The 11428-nt window shown below is 37.4% G+C and overlaps 1 protein-coding gene across 1 annotated transcript; it reads left to right on the top strand.

The window, feature by feature from the left end:
• The first annotated feature begins 6458 nt into the window (after positions 1 to 6458).
• On the top strand, positions 6459 to 10627 carry LOC122078512 (BTB/POZ domain-containing protein At1g67900). The gene is made up of 4 exons (XM_042644526.1): positions 6459 to 7490; positions 7593 to 7662; positions 7807 to 9072; positions 9755 to 10627. Exons 1-4 carry the CDS (start codon positions 7432 to 7434, stop codon positions 10253 to 10255), a joined length of 1896 nt encoding a protein of 631 aa, XP_042500460.1. The 5' UTR covers positions 6459 to 7431; the 3' UTR covers positions 10256 to 10627.
• The last annotated feature ends 801 nt before the right edge of the window (positions 10628 to 11428 follow it).

The raw sequence follows: 11428 nt of genomic DNA, 5'->3' as shown, positions 1-11428 counted from the left end.
CCCCCCCCCCCCAACCAAAAAAGAAAAATAATTATGTGAGTATTGACTGTATTGTAATGGACCAATTTGTCTATGGGTCCATTTGAGAAAAAAGTTGAAAAAGACTGCAATTTCATTGCTTAGTCCACCTCATCATCATATATATATAGAACTCAAAATGTGAGTGCTTATATGAGAGGGAAAAACAAGAGATGAGGGATTCTTCATAGTCTTGTACATTGTCAACTACGAGTTTGGCACATTCATTTTCTGTATACAAATTGATACCCACTGATATTCTTCTCCCTTTCTTTCATAATTTATAATCTTATATAGCTAATTCTCTATTAACTAATAGTTGTGTTATGTACGGAATTTTTCAATTACTAGAAGCTACTCGTACTAGATGTTTCGTCCTTCACCCTTTTAGTCAATTAAAATGTTAATTATATGATAAGAAATTATACTTTCAAAAAGGAGGTGAAGGAGAAATATTTTAAAATGAGACTTATCTCAAGGTTAAGTAAAAGGTACTCTTTTGGTATAAGAAATATTTGCATTGCGTTAGATGAACAAGACATGTCCCTATGTATGTTTGTCATTTTTTGGTAATTTAGACCAAAAGGGTTCATACCAAAATAAGATAAATGTCTGTGTTAGATGATTCATATTGATCTAGGTTTTTTGTTGAGGTGTGACACTCGGTGTGAGAGTATCTTCTTTGAAATTTATCTTTACTTTGAGAAAAATAAAATATAAACTATGTTTATTAGTTTTAACTTTTTTTTTTTTTTTTAAAACTTTTGATGAAACAAAGGCTATTGGTTAGCACCATGATCTTCCTATACCCTGTGACTTTACTAATAGAAGTTAAATTTTATTCCCATAACATTTTTTTTTTATGAGAGAGAGAGAAGTGTTGACAATAATGACAATGACAAGGAAATAATGTTTAGTTTTAAAAGAGAGCTTATTAAATGTATTTTTTAAAGCAATTTCATTATTTGGCTACAGTAATTTAAGGTTGATTAAGATGTCCCATATGTAAACTGTATAATCATGTTCTTGTTATAAACTTTAGCAATAATATACCAATTACGAATTGCTATCCACCATGGCCCCTATATCGGGTAAACATGAATCCTTTTGCATCCAATTTTACGATTGAGTTATATTTAAATTCAAACTAAGTATGACAATTATCTTAAAATGAGCCATGGAATTCATAATGACACTCTTTTTCCTCAGCTAAATGTGAACTTCTTCTGAATTAATTGTCTCCGACCATCTCATTGGTATTGTTTCTCACTCTAACATTGTAGAAAACTTCTACTATATTCATTGTTCAGCCATCTAATTTATGAATCTTGATTATAGTTTCTGGGTTTTGGGTCTTGGATTCTCAACATCCAACACAGCCACTGTGAACTGTCGGTTTGAAATTGACGCAGCAATCATCGGTGGTTTTGGCCTGGGCAGAGGGCCCGGCCCTCCCCCATTTGGATCCTAATTGGAGCCCCGGGGGGGCCGGCAGAGGGCCCGGCCCTCCCCCATTTGGATCCTAATTGGAGCCCCGGGGGGGCCAATTAACCAACGGACTTGTCCCATCAAGTCTCTCCCCGGACAGCCAAACTTGATGGGAGTATGGAGTCTATGGACCCACAATCATCATTCATCAGGTGGGTCCTACTCCTACCTCCTTATCATAAAGTTCCCGAAAGCCAATGGGAATTGGAAATTGGGAATTGTGGAATATGGAATTCGCTTTCACACAAAACAAACAATTAATTAGGTTTTGAGCTTGGCTTGTCAATAACCTAACCTAAAGTACCTAACCAAACCAAACCTAACCTAACGTATCATTTCATTTCTTGAGAAATCAAAGGCAGCAGTTAGTCCCCCCTTGCTTTGCAGCTGTTCTTAAGGCATGGCCATGGCCTAAGTCAAACAAGAAAAGATTCATACCAATACCTAACCTTTCCGCACCTAATGCCTTGATTACACGAGTCCCTCACAGTATTTATGCCCTTAACTCCTTATTGTCTTTTTGTGAAAAACGGAGACAAGTAATGGAAGATTACTTTATGAAGTAGAGAATGGTGTAGAGAGCTTTTTATGACTTAATGAAAAATCTTTAGTTGTCGAAGGTATACATAATATTTGTGGCTAACTACGTTAAATTTTTTGTATTGTGAATGATTTTTTATTTTGGTTTCTTTCTCATAGTCATTTATCCCCAATAACTACCTATATTCTCTATCAAATTGATTGTAATCACCTTTCAATTTTCAACAAAAATATATTTCAGATAAACTTTAAAGGATGACACATTATAGACCAAAGGAGGGCACAACCTAGAAGACTCATCCACATGATCCATTTTCCAAATCCATGTGGACTAGATCAAAAATTATATTAAACTAAGCAAGCAACAATATTTACATACCCATTGTTGGATGTATGTGTTTTTTGTTCGATTGGTCCCCCACACTAAAACATTGGCCACACAACCAAGTATTGTTCCCAACCCATAAATATAAAAAGAGAAAATGCTCTTTGAGCCTTGGGCGTACATTGACCGATTGATGCCTCTTCACATGGATTATTATATTACTTTATTAAAAAAATAATAATAATAATTAAAAATAACAATATGAGGGATGTATTTGCTTAAAGAACCCTCTTCCATATATCAATCTCATCAAATGAGAAAACGAATAAAGCTGTTACTTTCATTTCCATATATGACTTAGTAGCATGGATTAAGGGAATGGTATCGTTATCCGTATAATTATTAGTATTATTGATACCAATTCAAATTAGATCAGATCGGTGAGTGTTGGTCGGTTTTGCTTTTGCTTTTTTTTAAATAGTATAATTTTTTTATTGTTTTACCCTTGAAATTATATGGATAATTGATCCGAATCGATCAAGAATTGGGATCGATCTCAATTAATATCGATATGATATAAATACTTGAAACCATGATTGGTAGGGGAAAAGAAAAAGAAAGAAAGTAATGTTAATGAAAGAAGGAAATAAACCCCATTTTTTTCTCTTCGATTGGATGGTGATTACATTAACGTTATAAATAAGAGCTAAAAGTATAATCAATTTTATAGTTAAAAACTCACAGGACAAGATAACAAAGAAAAGAATAAAGAAAGGGGGGTGGGGATGATTCCTTTATTTAGGCGAGTGTGAGTGGCTCTTTCGCTTTTGAAATACTCTGGTGGACATCCCTGGCTTTTTACCTCTGTTTTTAAAATGGAAGTGTGACTTTGAGGGACCCTTCCGGCTTCCCCTCCCTGTACCCCAACTTCTATTGAGTCCAAATTATCTAGAGCGAGTGGTGAGGTACGGTGAGTATTTACCAATTGAAAGGGTTTGGTCATATACCCCGGTTGTTGGATGCTTATTATACTTTATTATACTTTATTATTATTATTATTATTATTATTATTTGGGTTAACCAAGGTGTCCAGGTCAGCTTACGATAATCTGCAAATGAATAGATGGGAAATCGAATCTGAGACCGTGCGCCTAATCTACACAATCTCCAGTTCACTCTAACCATATAGATAACCCACGGGTGGGTACAGAATAAATAAGAAAACACACACACACAATGCGTATAACAGGGTTCAATCCCACGACCTCCTCCCTTGGGTGTCGGCTCCACAAGCCGAAGCTACCACCACTAGGCTATCTTAATGTTCGTACACCTCATCATTTCATCATATACGATTTTCACGTACTTCTATAGTCTTATAGTCTTCTACACAGATTAAGATCCTCTTCAATGGAAGAGTTTGAAGATACCTACTAGAGGTTTAAAGCTTGACTTGTTGAGATAGGGGAAGGCTCACTTTTGACATGAAATGTTTTCATATGAAGGTAGTCAAGTCAAGCGATAAGGAAAAAGTACTTTTGGAAAAATACTAAAACTCTACAAAGATTTGTGAACCCCAGAATAGTGCTGAGCATATAGAGGTTTTGAATTTGTGGTTGTCAATCCGTGGGTCAGTTTGATGCTGGTCGGGTTGAATTGATTTTGGGACTGGTGTTGGGTCAAATCAAAACCAAACCATTAAGTCAAAGTTTGATTTCAATCAATTTGGTTTGGTCTTTATCGGGTTGATTAATAGACTCTTATTGAGTTGTTATTGATCTGTTTAGAATTTTTTAATATTTTAAAATACTAAAAATTATGGTTTTTGTTCACTTTCGGTTTTGATCAATCCATTGAATTGGTTCAGTTTAGTTTCATAAAAACCAAAACGATAAGGGGTTCAAGTGAAGTTGCATCGATTAGTTTCGATTGGTCTGCTCAGTTTGGGTTGGCAATCAATACCCTTTATACGATATACAGTGAAAATCAAAGTTTAAAAACTTGTAATCAAAAAAGAGATCGGCCCCTTCAATTTTAATTCGGATCAAAACCAACTAGAATCAATCAAAACCCTATAAATTGGAATCATAAAAGGAAGTAAATATTTTAATAAATATGTGATTTTTTAAGTATTTATTGAAAAAACTTGTAAATCTTATAAATAATAAATTTAAAAAACAACAAAGAATATAATTCAATAATTTTTATTTTTTATTTTTGGCTTTTGATTCGAAAATATAATTCAAGATCCGATTCTAAAATATATGTTGCCAATGGCATTAATAAAATCAGATTTTTAGAACTGAAGCTTTTGAGAGAGAGAGAGAGAGAATTTGGAGGGTCCTAGGGAGTAGATCGTTGTCGGTTGGCATCCCCGTCGGGTGACACGGATAGTGACCCGTACAGAGTGCGGATTGCTCCCCTTCGCAAAAGAAAAGATTAGACAGCTATTCCACAATATCCAGATTCCGGAGTCCATACCCGACGACCCCACGAGCTCCCTCTCTCCATCTCCCATGGTTTTTACCTTTTATTTTAGAGCTTCACCCGTCTTTCCTGTCCAAATTTCGAGAATGCCATTTCCAAGCCCAATACAGACACACTGATCGTGCCAAGACAGAACCGGGGTGGGTCTAATTTATGACTCACGGACCCCTTGTGACCCCTTGTGTTGCTGACCATTACTACAGTCTAGACTCTTGACTCTTTACCCGCACTTGTAAGTCGTTGCTCCTTAATTAGCTTTGTTTCTATGGAAAAGAACCACAAAATTTTCAATGATGATTGGTTGGGCTAGTCCATGGTGATGGGCCCTACATGGCTGGAGAATCCGATGCATAGCAACCCAAGTCCAACTTCCTCCATCTCATCCTCCCTATCGTCAAACTTCAGCTTTTTGTACTTTCCTGATATGTGAGATTTCTTTCTCAGTTTCATAGTCACCTATACGAATTGACACTTGGCCCACTTGAGTCACCAAATGTGAGAGAGAGATTTTTCAATATGATGTGGGCCTTTTGGTCAAAGTCAAAGCTGCCAGTGAATATCCTTAATGAGAAAATCAAGGGGTGTCGTGTAGTTATCAAGAGCAAAATCTTATTACAAGCTGATGAGATGACTGGAAAAATTTAAGCATGTTAGAAGGAATCTCCTTACCAAAAAAAAAAAGAAAAAAAAAGTTTGGAAAGAAATGAATAAAATCGGTTGATTATATGGCTTCCTTTGTTTTATCAATTGAGAAATTAGTTATCTGCCCTCCAGAGTTTTCAAATGAATTGATCTCTTTGACGATGCTAAAATGTAATCTACCTCCATCCATCGTGGAGTTTATTGTAATGTTCATATTCTTTTAGTTGTAGTAGGAAATGCCCTGATTGTTTTAGGGATTCAGGTTCTCTCTTGAGCAACAATCGTAAAATCTTGCCCATAATTATCTGGATGATTGCCATATGTCCAAGCAATGATCCAACGTCGCCCAATACCTCTTTATTTGTGCTTATGTTAGTGCTTCATTTTCCATGCCTTCTTGGCCCAATTGAAACGTCATATGGACACATAACCAACATATGCCCAGATAGCATGGATCGACCTCAGAGATCACCGCCGAAGAGAGGAACCGGATCTTTGTTTTATTCCATTCCATAACCATCCAAATTCCTCTTATAATTCATACCAAAAATAAAGATTTTCCTCTAATTCCACTTTATAAGAGTGAAGTGTAATCCCCATCGCACTTCATAAATTAGATAGCCTTACAATTAAGATAATTGTCCCATTTTCTAGTTACGTTTTTTCCCTTTATTTTAATAGTTTTGTAATAAAATAATAAATAATCACGACCACCAACAGGAGACGACAAAGAACAAAGGATTAAGTTTTCCTTACCTCTTTGAATTTTGAGGATCCTTTTTATCTTTTACAACGATTGATAGAAATACAGATTACAGATAGCCCACATTTTATATTTGGGTTTTCATATGGGAGATTTGACAGTTGATGATTTGGTACACGACGCACACTGACGAAAGAGAGAGAGAGAACGTACGGTGTTGCGTATAAATTAGTGTTTGACTTAAAATAATCAAACTTGGAAGAATGAGAATTTGCGGAGGAAAGAAGGGTATGGGGTGGATGGGTGTGGAAGTTGATCAATGAAGAGTGGACGACGAAAGGAAGGGGCTTTTATGGTTAAGCCCCTGTGCTGTGCATACTCCTTCACATCTGAATGGTTTTCCGACCGTAGAGAGTATCAGACTACTACTTTTTTACAGGACCCTTCTGTCGTTGTGTTGCCTATTTCATTTTTGATAAAACCCAATAAATTTCTTTCTTTTTTGTTTCGGAAATTTTGGAAAATGGTGACGACGCTTGTATTCTTCTTGCTACTGAGTGTATAGCTCTGTTTTCTTTTGTTTCCTTTTGGCTTCATTAATTCTACTGTTTTCTCGTCAAAATCAAATTGGGGAAGAGGGGATTTGGGATTTGGGATTTGGGATTTGGGATTTGATTGAGATGACATCAATTCTCGTTTTCCTTTCTTTTTGACCATCTCCACTTTACATAGTACATACATGTGGATCTTTTCTTTTCCTCTTCGTCATTTTGTTTTTTACAGCTACTGAGAAGATCTTCTTACTGTTCCTTCCTTCTTGGATTTTCCATCCAGCATGAAAATCTTAGTCCTGTCTACTTTCAAAAACTCTTATTTGCAAGGGGTGGTGGTCTCCTTGGAATCTTGGACTGTTTCCAAGTTGGGTAACTAAAAGCGGCAAGCACTCGTTGCAGGAATTGGGTTCTGTTAACTGTGTCTGTTTCTGTTTCTGTACAACAACATATCTTTTCTCCTTCGGAGTTGGGAGTTGGGAGTTGGGACTTGAGGGTTTTCTTCAAGTGGGCAAGAAGCTTTCTCTCTGTGGAATACTGAGTTGGGAGTTGGTACTTGAGGGTGTTCTTCAAGTGGGCAAGAAGCTTTCTTTTGTGACTTTTGTCATGGAGCTGGGAGTTCCTGCTTCTTCATTCATGTTAAGGAATTCTTGAAGGGAAACATTTAGCTCAGAAGAATGAAGTTTATGAAACTTGGATCTCGTCCTGACACTTTCTACACAACGGATGCCGTAAGGTACTAGGAAACAATGATTATCAGTCTCTCTTCTTTGTATGGGAGTTGTTTGTTCTTCGTTGTGAGTGGAAAAGCTGAGGTTCTTCTCTTCTCTAAATGCAGGTCTGTCTCCTCAGAAGTCTCCAGTGATCTCATAATTCAAGTCAAGGGTTGCAGGTATTTGCTTCACAAGGTAAATAAAATTCAACAGACCCCCTATTGAAATTTCCTGTTTTGAGCTATTGCTTGTCATATCTGATCATTCCAAAACAGTTATTGTGCCTGTGTTCTTCTTACACTATTAGTTTGATTTACTTCAGTTTTTGTTGTGGAACAGTTTCCTCTGCTTTCCAAGTGCTCACGCTTACAGCAGCTATGCTCTGAATCACCGGATTCCTCCCAACACCAAATACTTCAACTCCCAGACTTCCCTGGTGGAGTTGAGGCCTTTGAGACCTGTGCCAAGTTCTGTTATGGCATTACCATCACCGTCAGTGCCTTTAACTTTGTTTCAGTAAGATGTGCTGCTGAATATCTCCAGATGACCGAGGATGCAGAGAAGGGAAATCTTATATATAAGCTTGAAGTTTTCTTCACTTCATGCATTCTCCGAGGGTGGAGGGACTCCATTGTAACACTACAGAGCACCAAATCCATCTCTTTGTGGTCAGAAGATCTTGAGATCACAAGTAGATGTATTGATGCCATTGCTTCCAAAGTCCTGACCCATCCCTCTAAGGTGTGTTTGTCACGAAGTTATTCCAGAGGGGGTAGAGACGATACTTCCTGCAACGGAACAGAGAGCCAGAGACACAGGCTAGCACCAAAGGGATGGTGGGCTGAAGATATAGCAGAACTGGGTATAGACCTTTATTGGAGAACCATGGTGGCTATTAAATCCGGTGGAAGGATACCCGCAAATCTCATCGGTGAGTCGTTGCTTATTTATGCATCTCGATGGCTACCTACCATGTCTAGAGATGGGATTGCCACCAGCAAACAAGCAACACCGGACAACTGTTCGGACTCGATTGGAGAGATAACCTCAAAGCACCGTTTGCTTTTGGAATCGATTGTGAGCTTACTTCCCATGGAGAGAGGTTCTGTTTCTTGTAGCTTCTTGCTTAAGCTCTTAAAGGCTGCGAACATACTTGGTGCTTCTTCTTCTTCTAAGATGGAATTGGCCAGAAGAGTGGGAATTCAGTTGGAGGAAGCAACAGTCAATGATCTTTTGATACCGTCACTCTCGTACACCAATGAAACTCTATATGATGTGGACCTAGTCATGATTATATTGGAGCAATTCATGTTGCAGGGTCAGAGTCCCCCTACTAGCCCTCCAAAAGCCAGGCTTGGGTTCGAAAGGAGGAGGTCTCGGTCTGCAGAGAATGTTGATTTTGGGTTTCAGGAGAGCAGGAGGTCTTCTTCGGCATCACACAGCTCAAAATTGAAGGTAGCAAAACTTGTGGATGGTTATCTTCAAGAGATTGCTCGAGATGTGCATTTGCCTTTGTCAAAGGTGATTGCATTTGCTGAGGCCATTCCAGATTTCGCCAGGCCTGATCATGATGATCTCTACAGAGCAATTGATATTTATCTCAAGGTAAATTTCAGTTTGATATAATACGTTCAGTTTCATCTATTAAGTCTCTTCTATGACTTGAATTTATTTCCATCCTGGATCACCCCCAAGCCTTTTTCTGTTTGACAAAGAAAATGCATAACAGAAAACCAATTCTTTTTTTTTTTTTTTTTATCTTGAATCATCCTTCCATTTTATTTTTTTCATGATTCATGAATTAGCAGTGGATGGATGATACCCATTGATGACCAGTAAAACTTTCATTTGATTAGTTGGGAACACACTGAAGGAGCTGCCCTTGCTAGGGAGGTCATGCATTCAATCTTTTCTATTGTATATATGCTTATCTAGCTTACTGATTCTGTTGGTAAATGAATCCTAGGAAATGTGTGATGCATGCAGTTTGGATTTTCCTCCTAACTCTGCTCCTTGTGGCAACATTGGGTGAAAAAGAAACCGGGAGGGGAGGATCTGAAGAAAGAGAGCTCTCTTTTGTAATCATTCAGTCAGAACAAATTTTAGTTTTATACAGGAGATTTTCCATTGAGGAGGACTAGGTCCCCTATCTGTGTTTTCTGTATTTTGGAAGTCTATTCTTCAACAATATAACTCTACAAATCATGCTCTCAAGTATAGATATACCTATTTAATAACAAAACAAGAATAAAAAGTCATGCATATTTCTTTGTCTCTGATCATTCAGGCACATCCAAACCTCAACAAGAGTGAACGTAAACGGTTGTGCCGCATCCTAGACTGCAAGAAGCTTTCAATGGAAGCATGCATGCATGCAGCACAGAATGAGTTACTCCCACTGAGGGTGGTGGTACAAGTACTTTTCTTTGAGCAAGCGCGTGCTGCCATGGCTGGTGGCCAAGTGACTGAGCTTCCTAATAACATAAAGGCACTTCTAGCCCCTCAAGAACATGACCCATCAAAGCATCCACCACCCTTAGGATCTAACACCACTGGTCTGGTAGACGACGAGTGGAGCGTCTCAGGCCTCAAATCTCCCAAGTCAAAGCTGTCAACTCTACGGATGAAGCTAGCCGAAGATGACACTGACGTGGGTGAGAATGACGTGCAGCAAGATGGAATTGGGAGGAGTTCTAAACTTAAGGCCTTCTGCACTCTTCCTACTAGACCCAGGAGAATATTCAGTAAGTTGTTGTCTATCAACAGAAGTGTGAATGAAAGGCATTGATTTATTACGCATGTAATTTAGGTGGCGAAATGTTATTGGGTAGGTCTATAAATAGTCTATTTTTGTTTTCTTGTTTCTTCTTGGCTTGCAACTTCCTTGTAAACTCTAGGAAATCAAATCTCATTTTGCATTGCCCGTGTACTTTATCCTAATAAACAACTGAATCTTCAGGAAACAAAAACCTTCTGGGGGTTTCCAATTGTGCAAAATGCCTGGGAACCCAAGTTTGTAAATGACCAAAGTGAACTTCAGTTGTTAGTTTTGTATTTTTATTCACAATTTTCCCTCTCTTTTCTGTCTGAACTTATTGATTCTACTTAGTGGGGCATATATGTTTGTGAAATGCAATATTGGCTTCTTTCTTTGTTTTTATCTTCAGGCATTATAATTAGTTCTTGAATCTAATTAATCTCAATATCCTTCTCTTCTCCAGCTTATTGATGTTAATAATGTCGTAAAACTTCTGGTTAAAACCCAATCAACTAAGTCACAGGAGACCATGAAATGCCATGCCTGCAATTATTCAGACTTCTGAAGGCCACACAAGTGTGTAAACATTAGGAAATAACCCCTCTTCATTCAGTATTCTTCACGAACAATAGTTTAATACCCGTAATTTTTTTAAATAGGATATGTTCTTAAATATTTTCTGAGGACTGTCTTGGGAGCTTGCCATTTATTGCTTTCCAATTTGCCTCAGTTCTGATGTATAACTTATCAAATCGTCAACTTTATTTGCCAAATATATTAACCAAGATTAGAGATTTTTAGTGGTTAGGGCCTTTGTATTATCTTTTGTTTCCCTCTTGTAGTTTTGCTTTCTTTGCTCATTGAGGATGTCTTTGCCTATTTCTTCCCTTTCATCTTTCAAAGTTTTGCTAAAAAAAAAAAGGAAATATTTAAATATAATAAAGAGTCTGATTAAAAAATCAGAAACCGAAATATCATGTAGTACCTAAAACTTTTATTCATATTGCCTAGTTGAAACTTGTTTTCTTCCAAAACTATGTATAAAAATCATTGGATAGCCAATTTTTTACAAGAACACATTTTGCATTATGTGGGTAATCTATTCCTGTTGTAATAGTGATCTTATTGGTAAACCATGAAAGCGGTCCTTGGATCGTTATTTTTTCTTGTTTGCTTCTCCTTTGCACTCTCCTATGGTCCTCC

This window comes from Macadamia integrifolia, chromosome 5 (assembly GCF_013358625.1).
Source record: "Macadamia integrifolia cultivar HAES 741 chromosome 5, SCU_Mint_v3, whole genome shotgun sequence".
NCBI classification, from domain to species: Eukaryota; Viridiplantae; Streptophyta; class Magnoliopsida; order Proteales; family Proteaceae; genus Macadamia; species Macadamia integrifolia.
Note: the sequence above shows the minus strand (reverse complement) of the source record. Positions and strands in the feature narration are given on the sequence as shown.